The sequence below is a fragment of the Neophocaena asiaeorientalis genome, unplaced genomic scaffold, assembly GCF_003031525.2.
Source record: "Neophocaena asiaeorientalis asiaeorientalis breed wild unplaced genomic scaffold, Neophocaena_asiaeorientalis_V1.1 scaffold108, whole genome shotgun sequence".
NCBI classification, from domain to species: domain Eukaryota; kingdom Metazoa; phylum Chordata; class Mammalia; order Artiodactyla; family Phocoenidae; genus Neophocaena; species Neophocaena asiaeorientalis.
Genome location: NW_020173770.1, coordinates 4,478,515 through 4,495,674, shown reverse-complemented (window position 1 = coordinate 4,495,674; position 17,160 = coordinate 4,478,515). Strand labels below are relative to the sequence as shown.

The window sequence follows — 17,160 nt, the reverse complement described above, 5'->3', positions numbered from 1 at the left end:
TGACATGTTGGGGTACTGACTCTTCAAAATCCACTGTGGGGAATTTCCTGGTGGTCCAGTGGTTAGGACTCCGTGCTTCCACGACAGTGGGCACGGGGTCGATCCCTGGTTGGGGAACTAAGATCCCGCATGCTGCGAGGTATGGCCAAAAAAAAAAAAAAAAAATCCAGCGTGTATTTGCATTGCCAGCATATCTTATCTTCCACCAGCCACAGTGTGCCCAGCGGCTACTGTATTAGTGCAGCTCCGGAGCAAAGCTGGGCATGTGGGATCCCTCGGAAATGAACATACAGAGGGTTCTCCTTCCAGGAGGAGACCAAAGCCAGCTTGCACTGATGTCAGCAACTGGCCGCTGCTTGAGATCATTTAAAAAGAGAGCCTTCCCCAGAGGATCTAAACAGACATTTCTCCAAAGACGACACACAGGTGGCCAAAAAGCACAAGACAAGATGCTCAACATCACTAATTATCGGAGAAATGTAAATCAAAACTACAACGAGGTATCACCTCACACCGGTCAGGATGGCCATCACCAAAAAACTCTACAACCAATAAATGCTGGAGAGGGTGTGGAGAAAAGGTAACCCTCCTGCACTGCTGGTAGGAGTGTAAACTGGTGCAGCCACTATGTTAAAAAACTAAAAACAGAGTTGCCGTATGATCCTGCAGTCCCACTCCTGGGCATATATCTATCTGGAGAAAACCATAATTCGAAAAGATACATGCACCCCAGTGTTCACTACAGCACTATTCACAACAGCCCGGACATGGAAGCAAACCTCCATGTCCGTCGACATAGAAATGGATAAAGAAGATGTGGTATATACGCGTATATACACGATGGAATACTACTCAGCTGTAAAAATAAGTATGAACTAATGCCATTGGCAGCCACATGGATGGACCTACAGATTATCATACTACGCGAAGTAAGCCAAAGACAAATATCATCTGATATCACTTACGTGTGGCATCTAAAATATGACACAAATGAACTTATCTACTAAAACAAAAAGACTCACCTAGAGAACAGACTTGTGGTTTCCAAGGGGGAGGGAGGGTGGGGGAGAGAAGTGGGAGTTTGGGGTTAGCAGATGCAAACTATTATATGTAGAATGGGTAAACAACAAGGTCCTACTGTAGAGTACAGGGAACTATATTCAATATCCTATGATAAACCACAATGGAAAGAATATGAAGAAGAATATATGTATAACTGAATCATTTTGCTGTAAGCAGAAATTAACCCTAAATCAACTATACTTCAATAAAATAAAAATTTAAAAAGAGAGGCCCTTCCCCTCTTCATGTCCATGTCAAGTGGTGTTTGTTTTTTTCCTTTTGAACAAGAAAAGTAACTGCAAGATTAGTGGACAAACCACAGTGAAATAATTAGGATGTTCTGGAGTTTTTCTGTACTTGTGTAGTCGGGAATTAAACCACTGTCCTGACCCTTTGACCGGCTTTATCTGAGCTATATTAGGCAGCTATCTCTTTCGTGGGCCAAACATTTTTCCTAAGAGCTGTAATGAAATCATGAGCGTGTAGCATTTCCCTTCAGAGATGCTGAATTACTGAACCCAGGGCCTGGCCAACACCTACCTTTGGTTCTTTGCAGCTCACAAAGCAAGCTGCCTGCTCAGGGGGTAGATGTTTTGGCTGAGGGTTTAACCCATCTGTGTGCTGGTAAATGTTTAACTACCCACCACTGGGGGGACGGAGGAGGGCCTGATCTAGAGCATTTGCTGATTTCCATGGTATAAATACTCATGCTCCCAACCTGATGTGACTGAACATGGAAGAGATGTGCAGTGGCCACCATGGCATGGCATCTTCATCACATAGGAATGACAGATACAGTAATCTCAAGAATGTGGGTTGCGAGAACTACCCTATGACCCAGCAATCCCACTACTGGGCATATACCCTGAGAAAACCATAATTCAAAAGAGTCATGTACCACAGTGTTCATTGCAGCACAATTTACAATAGCCAGGACATGGAAGCAACCTAAGTAAGTGCCCATCAACAGATGAATGGATAAAGAAGATGTGGCACATATATACAATGGAATATTACTCAGCCATAAAAGGAAACGAAATTGAGTTATTTGTAGTGAGGTGGATGGACCTAGAGTCTATCCTACAGAGTGAAGTCAGAAAGAGAAAAACAAATACTGTATGGCTAACACATATATATATGGAATCTAAAAAAATAAATAAAATGGTTCTGAAGAACCTAGGGGCAGGATAGGAATAAAGACAGATGTAGAGAATGGACTTGAGGACACGGGGAGGGGGAAGGGTAAGCTGGGATGAAGTGAGAGAGTGGCATGGACATATATACACTACCAAATGTAAAATAGCTAGTGGGAAGCAGCTGCATAGCACAGGGAGATCAGCTTGGTCTCCCTAGAGGGATGGGATAGGGAGGGTGGGAGGGAGACACAAGAGGGAGGGGGATATATGTATACGTATAGCTGATTTACTTTGTGATACAGCAGAAACTAACACACCATTGTAAAGCAATTATACTCCAATAAAGATGTTAAAAAAATGTGGATTGCTGTAAAATATAGTAAAAAAAAAAAAATGGAGGTGAGAAGCTTTGAGCATTTCTTACCTTTGTTTTCAATGTAACTGGTATCAGTGCCAGCTTATATAATTTTTAAGAATGGCTAGGCTTAACACCTAGCTTGCAAAATTCCTAAAAATTTAATAGTTCTTGCAAAGCAGTGTGGGTTGGCTCCAGCACACCACTGGGTTAAGCCTTGCTGCCCAAGCCCAGATTCAGGGCTGTGCCCTCAACCCCTTGGGGAGGGCGTAGGACATGACCGCAGCTGAGTCTTCAAAGGTGATTCCTTGTGCCAGCTGAGGGGGAAGCTCCCAGTTACCCCTGCCCAGCAGCTTCTTTAGCCTGACTTCTTACATTCCCCTTATTTCATCCATGACCCTCCAACCTCACCTCGTGTCTCGGGATCCCAGGGGTTGGGCAGAGGCCATCAAGGTCCAAGTGGGATTTCTGGAGGTAAGCGTCCAGCTTTCATAATATCGCACCACTTGCTGGCTTTCTCTCCCTTGGGGGACATGACGCAGCCCAGATCAACAGGCACAGCTTCGAGGGATCTGTTCTACTTGATCTTGAGTTGATCTCATGGGTAGGCTGGGATCATTGCTAAGAGTGACATGTGATGCCTACAATTATAGCTCCCAGCTGCTTCCTGCTTATTCTTTAGATTCGCCCTCACGTCTGTTTTATATTGTTCCCGGGGGTGGGGAGTGCAGGACGCACAGCCGCCAGCGCCACCCCCATGTCCTCCTGTGGCTTGAGAAGCATGGCTCGGTGCAGCTGCGCCCACATAGTTTTGGGGAGAAAAAGAGGGACATGGATGCATCACACCAACCTGATGGGCGCCCGGCGGAGCCCAGACTCCTGCTGTCCCAGGGTCCTGGAAGGCCGGGTTGTCCTGTTTAAAGGATCTGCAGGCAGAGGCTTCTGAGGAGGGTTTGGCTTACGAGTTCCCTGCAATAAACCACAAGATTATGTCTGATCACCAGCTCCGTGAACTCGGACAAGACGCTGACCTCAGGAGCTGTTAGAGTCCCCTGGAGAGTGGGATAGAGAGAGCAGAGTGGTTAAGTTGCTACACAGCCCAAGTTTCATTTACTGTAAACTCTTTGAATACGATCATCTAACCGCACAGGTGTGGTGGTGGTGCGTGCGTGTGTGTGTGAGGGTGGGTGACCTGTGTTAAAGATTTAACCATAGCATCATTTAGTTACAGTCACTCAAATATGGGTCTTCAGCTGCCATGCTGTTCCCAGGCCTTGGAAGTATAGTTGATGCTGGTGCTTCTGGGCCAGTGTTACCCAGGGAATGTAAACTTTCCTGTGCTTTTAGGCTTCTTTTCAATTTATAAAGGCCTAACATGAGAAGATGGTGAAAATCTTTTCAAAGAACACATTCATTGCCTCAAATTTGCCAGAATCCTGTAACAGAACTTGTTCAGCTGTGGGCGAACCAGACAATGAAGGTGACCATCCTTCACCCATCAGTATGGGGTCAGTAACATCCCTCCATGAAATACACAAAGGTTCTTCTACCAAAATATTTTCTAATAATTCATTCAGAGAGTCACAAACTGGCTTGGAAAATGACACCCAGAAGGAAAACCCAAGACACAGTGGTTTGAGGGACAGATATTGTTCTGTAAGGAAGCTGATGGGGGCGGTGCTGTATTGACCAGAGGCCAGTGAGGGAGTTGGCAGAAGGTGGGCAGAGCATGAACTTGGAGTATCTGCTCTGGGTTTTGTACAAATACCAATACTCTGGGACTCGTGCAAGTCACTTGACTTCTCTGAACCTCAACTTCTCTGTCTGTAAAGTGAGAGAAAACAAGACCCATCTCATAGCACTGTTATGAGGACTAAAGTAATGTATGGGAAGCTCCCAGAATATAGATAACAATGATTCTTCTTCCCTGGTGACGCAGTGGTTAAGACTCCGCGCTCCCAATGCAGAGGGCCCGGGTTCGATCCCTGGTCGGGGAACTAGATCCCACATGCATGCTGCAACTAAGAGCTTTCATGCGCGACTAAGGAGCACACCTGCCGCAACTAAGACCCGGCACAACCCCCACCCCCAACGCAAAAAAAAAAGGCACTTGTGTTCCTGGGGTCCCTTCCTTGGCTACTGTGAGAGTGGGGCTCACTGGAGCCAGGTTGGAAAGTCAGTGAGAGTTGATAACACACTCTTTTGGGCCCAGGGTGAACATAGGCATCAAGGCACCACCTGTGCTGGTCCTTGGAGCATAGAAGCACTCACACATATACAGAAAGTCTGTAGGAAATGGTGCTAGAAACTCAAGGAAGACAGGACATCCTAATAAACAGATGACCTCATACACTCTCATGGAACTCAGTATTCCATACATCCAGAATACTCAAGATGATTTAAACACATACGAGTTGAATTTCTCATAGTAATCATCCCACTAAAATTATATCTCCGCAGCAATCGGAGCTCAGTTAAAAGAAGGCGACAATATAGTCACAATTTAACATAGCTTTATAAAGCAAAGGAAGCTACCACAGGAGTCTGTCAACCACAGCTGTATGGAAAATACAGCAACTTGAAACAATGGGGAAACTGGGATAGGAAGGAGCCACCGAACAAGGAACAGACTTACAAGTGCCATTTCTACATCAGCTCTCACTAATGGAAATATTAACAGCCTGTTGAATGTAAAATAGAACACAACGGTCACTGGAAATACAGACCATACAATGAGCACAAGCACCGAAGTCAGGCTGTTTGTATATCCAACCAGGCTCTGTGCTTACAAGCTCTGAGAGCACACAAGTTATTTAACTTCTTTAAGTTGTAGAGAGGAGATGATGTGAGGGTTCAGGGAGAGCTTACCTGTTAATCTCTTAGCATAGAGCCTGGCACACAGCGACCAATACGTGTTGGCTGCTACTGCTTCACAACTACTATTATTGAAGGAGTGAATTCAACCATCTGAAAGCGCCATAATCCTCCCAACAAACGCTGGGTGATAAACCATGGCACTAAACCAAGCTCCATTTCCTATAAGGTGGCAGAAAATAATGAGCACGCTAATATGTGGATGTAAAGATGAATGCACGCACCCACGTCTGAGGATTAAAGAATTCACTACTAAATGATACCAGCTTTGCCGCTAAGTATGAATAAATATCTAGTCTTGGTAGTAAAGATAATGTCAGGTTTTTATTACACTACTGGAGAAAAAGTGAGAGGTATGTTACAGTGTATCACAATATATTTGCATTTATCACGGAACCTTAGGAGATAGGCTGGCCATTCATTCTGGTTTTGCCTGGGACATTCCCAATTTACAGCTGTGTTTAATTTATTAATCATAGACTTTCTCATGTGCCCTGGTTTAGAGGACAAATTATATGGTCACCATAGTGATAAAAGCCCAAACAGTGGAGATATTGATTGAAAGTTCTGATTCAAACCTGGGCTCAGCAGAGGCACCAAGCCCCCTCCCTCCTGCCATGCCCATGACATGGTTTTGATGGAAACATGAAACAGGTAGCTGCCTAGGTAAGATGCCAGCTTCCCACCGGGCCCAACTGGGACAAACTGGCATCATGGAACAGCGGGGTTAGTCAAAGATGATGTATCTTCCTTCCTCAGGGACCAGACATGGAGCCCATGAAGCATTTGCACAGAAGCACAAGCTGCATGTGCCTTGACCTTGCAGAAAGGGGTGGGACTTCCACACTCCCTTTTAGGCACTGCTTTTCAAGCTGCCTTTGCAAAACCTGAACCTGGGCTTTCCCAATGACGTCCGATCCAGCCTGGCCACAAAGAGCCATGGCAATGGAGCTGAGGAATGACTCCAGGCCAAGTTGCTCACACTCAATAAACATTTCTTTAGACTGATTTTCATTTTAAACAAGGAAATGAGTTCAGACCCCCATTTCTCTGCCTTCTCAACGTCTAGGTACTGGAGAAAAATCGAGATCTGTTATTAAATAGAGTTGTCTCATTTCTCCATTTTCTGCTCATGTTTCAGCAAAAGCCACATATTTCAAACTTTTTAGAGGGATGAGAACAAATTTTTAGATCCAAATATAGCCCCTTGCTTTGACCATCACAGAGAATTCTCAGCTGTTATCTCCTTCTGCGTGATCAGCAAGAATAAGCGCGTCCTGCTTGTCCCGAGGGATCTCCCCAGGAAGACTGGGTGTTATCACAGGAAAACGCCAGAGATGCCACAGAGATCCCTGGTGAGCTCGTGCAGGGCCGGGCGGGGGGCAGCATAAACATTGCTCACCATCTGGCCCATCCCTGGCCCTGTAGAAATACACACTTCACGATAACACCAAGGACAACGGATTCTCTGGGAAATGCCTCAACTTCTTTTTACTCTTTATTCAGAAAAAGCAGAGGTCCTTTAAAGAGCACTTTTCCACCTAGCTGGAAGATGTCCCTGGTCCCTTCTTTCTAAAACCACCTGAAAACAGTCAAGAAAATGCACAAGAAGGAGCAAAACTCCACCTCTGAGAAAAATGTATAGCCCCACATGAATATATGAGAAAAGGATGCAAAGTGTCCAGCAGGCTGGGCTGAGGAGAGACCATGGAAGGGACACCTACGTGGCCAACCTGGTGAAATGCAGAGGGGGAGACATCCACCTTACCTGCCGGGGATAAGAGTACAGAGTGAGCAGATGATGTATGTGTCTCAGGGCTGAAGGAGCAGCAGATGAGCCCAACCATCTGTGCACACCTGGAGCAGGGGAGGGGACCTGGCAGGGTCTCTGCCGAAATCAGGGGAGGCCAAACCACCACTATCCCTCAAAGCCCTCTGTCCCATGGCCCCCCGTGAGGTGGGCAATTTGGAGGTGGCCCTGAGTTCTGACCTGGCCTTTCCCCCAACTGTCCTGCAACTGGTTGTTTTTTCCAGGAAGACCTCGCTTCGTTTAAAGAGGAATTTAGATACATTAATCAAAACTACTGAAAGAAGGAAGGAAGGAACCATGATAAACAAAAGGCAAACTAAGAAGCCACTGGCAAAAATGTATACATAAGGTCATGAAAAAGGAGCTGGCAAAAGTCAAGTGAAAGGGGAAAGGAAAAAATAAAGCAACAATGCAAACCAAGGACCAAGATGGTACTGAACATAGTCAGCGCTGTGGGGACCAGCTTGAGGGAAATGAGAAGTTCAATGGTAAATGACAAAGAGCATAGACAAAGGTGATACAACATATACATAAATGGTGTCACTTACGGGATCTGAACAAATAGTAAAGAGAGAAAAGATACCCAGATTTATTTTGTAAAAACTTTTCTGAAAGAGTCAAGCCTATGGATTGAAAGTGTACACTGTTTCCCTGGGTGAAATGAATCAGACTTATCAGAATTAAGACATAATTAATAGGATACAGAGTCATGTCACTTACAAGGAAAAAAGAAATAAGCCAGCTTCTGATTTCTTCAGAGCAGATAGAGGAAGCATGCATCTAAGAGTTTCAGGGAAAGAGAGTGTGATCCATTCATTTTATGCCTAAACTGTCATTGAAAAAATAAAGCAACAGCCAAGTGTCTTTGAACATACAAAATTCAGGGAATATACCTCCTAAGAGCTCTTCTGGAAGGAATTCTGGAAGTCCAATAGAATGAACTTCAGCCAGCCAGGAAAAGAATGGCTCAGTGGTAAGGAGATTAAGCACTAAATCCCTTCAATGTAGACCTAAGGGTAACAAAATTGTGGGAATTATGGCTACAAAACAGAAAGTAAATGTTATTAGCCATAATAATATAGATAGTCTAGAACTAACCAAAGTTGGGAGGTGGATCATCCATTTCCAGATATATGGCAGGCTGAGTTATTTTGACCTACCTTCTCTCTAAAATTGTTGGATAAAATGTATTTAATAGAAGAAATGGACAAATTCTTAGTAAGGTACAATCTCCCAAGACTGAATCAGGAGAAGCAGAAAATATGAACAGACTAATCACATGTACTGAAATTGAAACTGTGATTAGAAAACTTTCTACAAACAAAAATCCAGGACCAGATGGCTTCACAGGTGAATTCTATCAAACACTGAAGAAGAGTTAACACCTATCCTTCTGAAACTCTTCCAAAAAATTGCAGAGGAAGGAACACTTCCAAACTCGTTCTATGAGGCCACCATCACCCTGATACCCAAACCAGACAAAGATACAACAAAAAAAGAAAATTACAGACCAATATCACTGATTAACATAGACTCAAAAATCCTCAACAAAATACTAGCAAACTGAATCCAACAACACATTAAAAGGACCATACACCATGATCAAGTGGCATTTATCCCATGGACGCAAGGATTTTTCAATATCCACAAATCAGTGATACACTATGTCAACAAACTGAAGAATAAAAACCATATGATCATCTCGATAGATGCAGAAAAATCTTTTGACAAAATTCAACACCGATTTATGATAAAAACTCTCCAGAAAGTGGATGTAGAGGGAACCTACCTCAACATAATAAAGGTCATATATGACAAACCTACAGCTAGCATAATACTCAATGGGGGAAAGCTGAAAGCATTTCCTATAAGATCAGGAACAAGACAAGGATGTCCACTCTCACCACTTTTATTCAACATAGTTTTAGAAGTCCTGGCCATGGCAGTCAGAGACGAAAAAGAAAGAAAAGGAATCCAGATTGGCAAAGAAGAAGTAAAACTGTCACTGTTTGCAGATGACATGATACTATACATAGAAAATCCTAAAGATGCTACCAGAAAACTACTAGAACTCATCAATGAATTTGGTAAAGTTGCAGGATACAAAATTAATACACAGAAATCTGTTGCATTTCTATACACTAACAATAAAAGATCAGAAAGAGAAAGAAACAATCCCATTTACCATCACATCAAAAAGAGTAAAATATCTAGAAATAAACCTACCTAAGGAGGCAACTACTCCAAAAACTATGATGCTGATGAAAGAAATCGAAGATGACACAAACAGATGGAAAGATATACCATGTTCTTGGATTGCAAGCATCAATATTGCCAAAATGACTATACTACCCAAGGCAATCTACAGATTCAATGCAATCCCTATCAAATTACCAATGGCATTTTTCACAGAACTAGAGCAAGAAAATTTTAAATTTGTATGGAGACACAAAAGGCCCTGTACAGCCAAAGCAATCTTGAGAAAGAAACACAGAGCTGGAGGAATCAGGTTCCCTGACTTCAGACTATACTACAAAGTCATAGTCATCAAAACAGTATGGTACTGGCACAAAACAGAAATACAGATCAATGGAACATGATAAAAAGTCCAGAAAGAAACACACGCACCTATGGTCAATTAATCTATGACACAGGAGGCAAGACTATACGGAGAAAAGACAGTCTCTTCAGTAAATGGTGCTGGGAAAACTGGACAGCTACATGTAAAAAAATGAAATTAAAACATTCTCTAACAGCATAAACAAAAATAAACTCAAAATGGATTAAAGACCTAAATGTAAGACTGGATAGGCAGAACACACTTTGACATAAATCACAGCAAAATCTTTTTTGATCCTTCTCCTAGAGTGATGGAAATAAAAACAAAAATAAACAAATGGAACCTAATTAAACTCAAAAACTTTTGTATAGTGAAGGAAACCATAAACAGAATGAGAAGACAACCCACAGAGTGGGAGAAAATATTTGCAAATGATGTGACCAACAAGGGATTAATCTCCAAAATTTACAAACAGCTCACGTGGCTCAATATCAAAAAAACAAACAACCCAATCAAAAAATGGGCAGAAGACCTAAACAGATATTTCTTCAAAGAAGATATACAGATAGCCAAGAGGCACATGAAAAGATGCTCAACAGTACTAATTATTAGAGAAATGCAAATCAAAACTACAATGAGATATCACCTCACACCAGTCAGAACGGCCATCATCAAAAAGTCTACAGACAATAAATGCTGGAGAGGGTGTAGAGCAAAGGGAACCCTCTTACACTGTTAGTGGGAATGTAAATTGATAGAGCCACTATGGAGAACAGTATGGAGGTTCCTTAAAAAACTAAAAATAGAGCTCCTATATGATCCAGCAATCCTACTCCAGGGCATATATCCTGAGAAAACCATGGTTCAAAAAGATACATGTACCCCAATGTTCATTGCAGTGCTGTTTACAATAGCCAAGAAATGGAAGCAACCTAAATGTCCATCAACAGATGAATGGATAAAGATGTGGTACATATTTAAGATGGAATATTACTCAGCCATTAAAAAGAATGAAATTTGGACGAGGGGATGATGGCGGAAGAGCAAGATGCGGAGATCACCTTCCTCCCCACAGATACACCAGAAATACATCTACACGTGGAACAACTCCTACAGGACACCTACTGAACGTTGGCAGAAGACCTCAGACCTCCCAAAAGGCAAGAAACTCCCCACGTACCTGGGTAGGGCAAAAGAAAAAAAGAAAAAACAGAGACAAAAGAATAAGGACGGCACCTGCACCAATGGGAGGGAGCTGTGAAGGAGGAAAAGTTTCCACACACTAGGAAGCCCCTCCGCGGGCGGAGACTGCGGGAGGCGGAGCGGGGAGCTTCGGGACCGCGGAGTAGTGCACAGCGACGGGTGCGGAGGTCAAAGCGGGGAGATTCCTGCACAGACGATCGGTGCCGACCGGCACTCACCAGCCCGAGAGGCTTGTCTGCTCACCCGCTAGGGCGGGCGGGGCTGCGAGCTGAGGCTCAGGCTTTGGTTGGAGCACCGGAGCACCGGGAGAGGACTGGGGTTGGCTGCGTGGACACAGCCTGCAGGGGGCTAGTGCGCCACGGCTAGCTGGGAGGGAGGCCGGGGAAAAGTCTGGAGCTGCCGAAGAGGCAAGAGACTTTTTCTTCCTTCTTTGTTTCCTGGTGCGCGAGGAGAGGGGATTCAGAGCGCTGCTTAAAGGACCTCCAGAGACGGGTGCGAGCCGCGGCTATCAGCACGGAACCCAGAGACGGGCAGGATACACTAAGGCTGCTGCTGCCGCCACCAAGAAGCCTGTGTGCGAGCACAGGTCACTATCCACACCCTACTTCTGGTGAGCCTGTGCAGCCCGCCACTGCCAGGGTCTCGGGATCCAGGGACAACTTCCCCGGGAGAACGCACGGCGCGCCTCAGGCTGGTGCAACGTTGGCCTCTGCCACCACAGGCTCGCCCCTCATCTGCACCCCTCCCTCCCCCCAGCCTGAGTGAGCCAGAGCCCCTGAATCAGCGGCTCCTTTAACCCCGTCCTGTCTGAGCGAAGAACAGACGCCCTCCGGCGACCTACATGCAGAGGCGGGGCCAAATCAAAAGCTGAGCCCCTGGGGGCTGTGAGAACAAAGAAGAGAAACGGAAATCTCTCCCAGCAGCCTCAGGAGCAGCGGATTAAAGCTCCACAATCAACTTGATGTACCCTGCATCTGTGGAATACCTGAATAGACAACGAATCATCCCAAATTGAGGAGGTGGACTTTGAGAGCAAGATTTATGATTTCTTCCCCTTTTCCTCTTTTTGTGAGTGTGTATGCTTCTGTGTGAGATTTTGTCTGTATAGCTTTGCTTCTACCATTTGTCCTAGGGCTCTATCCGTCCATTAAAAATTTTTTTTTCTTAATACCTACTTTTTATTTTAATAACTATTATATTTTATCTTACTTTATTTTATTTTACTTTATCTTCTTTCTTTCTTTTTTTCCTTCCTTCCCTCCTTCCTTCCTTCCTCCCTCCTTTCTTTCTTTCTTTCTTTCCTTCCTTCCTTCTTTCTACTTTTACTAATTCTTTCTTTCTACTTTTTCTCCCTTTTATTCTGAGCCGTGTGGTCACAAGAGGGAAGAGATATGGGAACGTATGTATATGTATAACTGATTCACTTTGTTATAAAGCAGAAACTAACACACTGTTGTAAGGCAATTATATTCCAATAAAGATGTAAAAAAAAAAAAAGAATGAAATTTGCAGCAACATGGATGGAACTTGGGACTATCATACTGAATAAAGTCAGAGAAAAACAAATAACATGATATCGCTTATGAAGAATTAAAAAATTACACAAGTGAGCTTATTACAAAACAGAAACAGACTCACAGGCTTAGAGAACGAACTTACGGTTACCAGGGGGTAAGGGTGCGTGGGGGAAGGATAGATTGGGAGGTTGGGATTGACATATACATACTACTGTATATAAAATAGATAACCAGCAAGGACCTACTATATAGCACAAGGAACTCTGTTCAATATTCTGTAATAACGTTAATGGGAAAAGAACTTGAAAAAGAATAGATACGTGTATATACATGTATAACTGAATCACTTTGCTGTACACCTGAAACTAACACAACATTGTTAATCAACTTTACTCCAACATAAAATAAAAAATCAAAAAAATAAAAATAACACTAATAACTCATTACATGTTAACATAAATAATACTTCTTAATGAAAAATTATAGTTTTTGATATAAAAATAAATTCAGTGAGAAGAAAACAATATTAAAATGTTTCTTAAAAGCATCAAAGAGCTACAAGATAGCAAGATGTTATCAGGCCAACATCTAAGTGAAAGGAGAAGCCCAGAGGGGTCAGTAGTACACTGAAGCTATAGGCATTTGCCAAATTAGGGAAACCTGGGTTTTGGTTTCGATACCCTTTTAAGGTGAGGGATGCAGGAGTCGAAGGTCCACACCTGCCTCAGTTCAGTAGGGCACCATTCTCTTCCTGACCTCTCCCTGATAAAGTTGGGCCCTGCAAAGGACTGTACCTCAGGGTAAGAATATTCTAGAAGCAAACACATACGACTGTCCATCCCTAGCAGACACAAGAAGAGTTCTCTTGGTGCTGGGCAGACCAACCTATAACCACAAATTGCCCCTGAGGACCTGAAGCTGACCTCACATCATCTGGGTGGCTCATAAGCCCTGAACCATTTCAAGGGGCCTCAAGCTGGTGCTGCCCTGGGCACCTGACAGAGGCAAATTACACCCTCTCTGGAGGAACAGACTTCATCCCAGACCTGAAAGAGCTCCCAGAGAATTTTCCAGAAAATTTAGTAGCTCACAGTAAATGACCAAGCACCCAAAGAAGCAAGAGATCATGAGAGAGGGAGAGGGAGAGATAGTGAGGGAGGGAGAGAGAGAGGGAGGGAGCAATAAAAAACTCAGCAGTAACACACCCAAAGAGTTTAGATTTGGGAATTATTGGAACAAATTTTCTTACTGTATTTAAAAGACAAGCCTCATGTCTGAATAAGGACCAAAGAGAATGTCCAGAAACAAAAAGTAAAACACAGCTGAGTTTAAGTACACATTTTGTTATGCTTAGTTTAATACCATTTATATAAACTGAAAAACACAAAATACTATATATTTTCACGTATACCTATTTATGTAAAAATATTTGAAACGTGCTATAGAAAATCAACACCAAACTTAGGACAGAGATTATACCTGGAGGGGGGCTGAGGTAGTCTATATTGTTTAATTTTTCCTTTTTTTAAAAAAAAGAAATGTATGCATATTATATATCTGAAATTTAAATAGGTGTATACATAGAAAAACAGGTAACAATGGTTATTTCTATGTAGTATAAATATGGGTGAATTTTAGATCATTTTTACTTTTATATATTTTAAATACAGGTATTCCCCAATATTTGAAAGTTCGCTTTACCTCACTTTTACAAAAGACCTACATTAGTACCTGTTTTCACTTAACTGAAAGAAATCCAAAGAGGACCTTTGCTTTTACAAAAACAGGCAAAAAGCAAAAAAAGGCTTTCAGCATTTTTTTGGGCAGCAGCCACTGTAGAGACAGCTCACCCTGAGCAGAGGGAGGGGCCCCACTAAGGTCCTTCCCTGTCAACTACACTCAGCATCTCAGCATCAAGCTGCCAGAGCTCTGAACTGTGTCTGCGAGCATCTGTGCTTCATCTCGATTTATTTTTTGCATCCCTTCGCTTCTTTACTTTATGCCATTTTGGCTTATAAAGGGTTTCACAGGAATGCTCTGCTTTCAGATAGCGGGGAAATCTGTATTTAAAATATTAACAATAAAAGAACTAATTTTCTTTTTTGTAAGTTTATTTTTGGCTGCGTTGGGTCTTTGTTGCTGCACATGGGCTTTCTCTAATTGCAGTGAGCGGGGGCTACTCTTTGTTGCGGTGTGTGGGCTTCTCATTGCGGTGGCTTCTCTTGTTGAGGAGAATGGGCTCTAGGCGCACGGGCTCAGTAGTTGTGGCACGTGGGCTCTAGAACGCAGGCTCAGTAGTTGTGGCATATGGGCTCAGTAGTTGTGGCTCGCGGGCTTAGTTGCTCCGTGGCATGTGGGATCTTTCCGGACCAGGGCTCAAGCCCATGTCCCCTGCATTGGCAGGCAGATTCTTAACCACTGTGCCACGAGGGAAGCCCCAGAATTAATTTCAATCTTTGGGCCAAAGGAAAAAACCAAAGAGAAAACATAGACTATTGAAAAATTATAAATATGGAAAACACTACAAGTTAGAGTAAGTACAGACAGAGCAGTGTTTGGGAAATTCCTAGACTTACATGCCATGTAATCAAGTATGAATAAAAGTATGAATAAAAATGAAATAATGATCTAAGAAGTTAGAGAAAGAAAATAAACCTAAAAATGGAAGTGATAAAGATAAAAGCAGAAAATAATTAGTAAAATAAAAAATTAATTACTATCATTTAGCAAAGACATTACAGACATTCTAATAATGTTAGATATTTTCATTTAATTATCACAAAGTCCAATGAGAGAGATGTTATCTCAGATTTGTAGAGGGGAAATGAAAGTAATGAAAGTAATGTTTCTGTGGTCTAACAATAGTAAAAGGAAAGTCATATATAAAATCTAGAGCTGGTTCTTTGGGGGTAGGAGGAGTTGAGGAGAAACCAGGTAAATCTAATAAAGAAAAGATAAGCCAATAATGGACAAATAAGTACACAAATACAATGAACAATGTTGAGGGTTAGTTAGGTGGTCATCTAGAAAAATAAAGTTGGATTCCTACTTCGTTTTATACACTAAAGAGCAGATGGATCAAATATTTAAATGTGAAGAAAAGATCATGAAGGTATAAGAAATAGAAAAACATATTTGTAACCTTTGGGTAGACAAGCCTTTCTAAACATGACAATAAAAAGTGGCAGGGCTTCCCTGGTGGCGCAGTGGTTGAGAGTCTGCCTGCCAATGCAGGGGACGCGGGTTCGTGCCCCGGTCCGGGAAGATCCCACATGCCGCGGAGCGGCTGGGCCCGTGAGCCATGGCCGCTGAGCCTGCGCGTCCGGAGCCTGTGCTCCGCAATGGGAGAGGCCACAGCAGTGAGAGGGTGGCGTACAGAAAAAAAAAAAAAAGTGGCAAAGGAGGCGACAACACAGTTTATGAAAAAGGGAAAAAAACAAATGGATTTTAAACCTGTGGAAAGATCTTACATCTCATTTTTAGGAAGAAAAATGTAGATACTTTTTTTTCCAACCTATCACGTTGGCGAAGATAAAAAAAAAATCTCTGAACGCACTATACTGGTGAAGACCTGGGGAACAGAAATTGGGACGACTCCTTTAGAAGCATTTCTGCCTCATCTACCAAATTTCTAAATGCATATGGCCTTTGAGCAGCAACTGTGCTCCCAGGAATTTATCCCACGTACATCGTCATGCATCGGCCCAAGGTACCTGGGCAAGAATATGCCTGTTTGAAGTAGCAAATGATTGGAAACCACCCATGTGGCCATCAGTAAGGGACTGGTTAAAGAATCTATGGTGTGGTTCTACCATGAAATACTACACAGCCAGTGAAAAGGATGAGGTAGATCTGGAATAACCAAAGTGGAAAGAAGTACGGAGTGTGCTGCCATTTGAATCCACAACAAGGAGCTAAGGTTTGAAATAAGAGTGAGAGCAAGGTGATGGTTGCTGAAGATGCGTGACGGGCCGCCAGGTTTCACTGTACCTTCCTCTCCAATTTTGAGTGTCTGAAATTTCCAAATTTTCCATAATCTCTCACTCTGCAGAGAGAGGCAGGTGGAAGAGACTTTTCACTGTATTCTAAATTACATTTTACAAAAGCCTAGTAGCAATGATTGCTTCTGGGAAGGGAGCCTGGTGACAAAGGTGGGAGAGAGACTGTTTTCTAATAACCCTTTACACTGTTGGAATTTTTTACTTATAGGCATCCATTGTTTGTTACAAAATGTAAAGGTAAAGTATCAGGCATCCATTTTGTTCATGTACAATCTGGGTGTTTATAGTAACAGGAAGTGAGTGGAAAACAAACATGTCATTGATTACTGTAATGAGTTAAACGGCTTCCCTCTGAAGTTATTTCTCTCCAGGGAGATACGGGTGCTTCCACGTGCAGTACCTTTAGAGACATCAGATGGGTTTGTCGTGTAAATATTAGTGTAATTTCTACAACATTGCATTTCTTGTGGTTGTTACTGGTATAAAGTCAAGTGTCTTCAATGCTAAAGGCTCAGAAATTTTTCTTAAAACTGATTTCATGTCCTATGCAAGTGTTTCCTACAACTTGCGTGACGAGTACTTTGTAAAACTTGTTTACGCTTCAATTGTACATAGTGTTTTTTAAAGTAATATATTTTTATT

The 17,160-nt window shown here is 42.7% G+C and overlaps 1 protein-coding gene across 1 annotated transcript in view; it reads right to left on the bottom strand.

Moving 5' to 3' along the window:
• ADAM12 (ADAM metallopeptidase domain 12) overlaps positions 1-17,160 on the bottom strand; it is a 317,443-nt gene that overhangs the window by 5,082 nt on the left and 295,201 nt on the right. Inside the window, exon 21 of the mRNA XM_024751588.1 lies at positions 3,404-3,522. Coding sequence (XP_024607356.1) covers positions 3,404-3,522 — 119 coding nt within the window. The remainder of the gene's footprint in view (positions 1-3,403; positions 3,523-17,160) is intronic.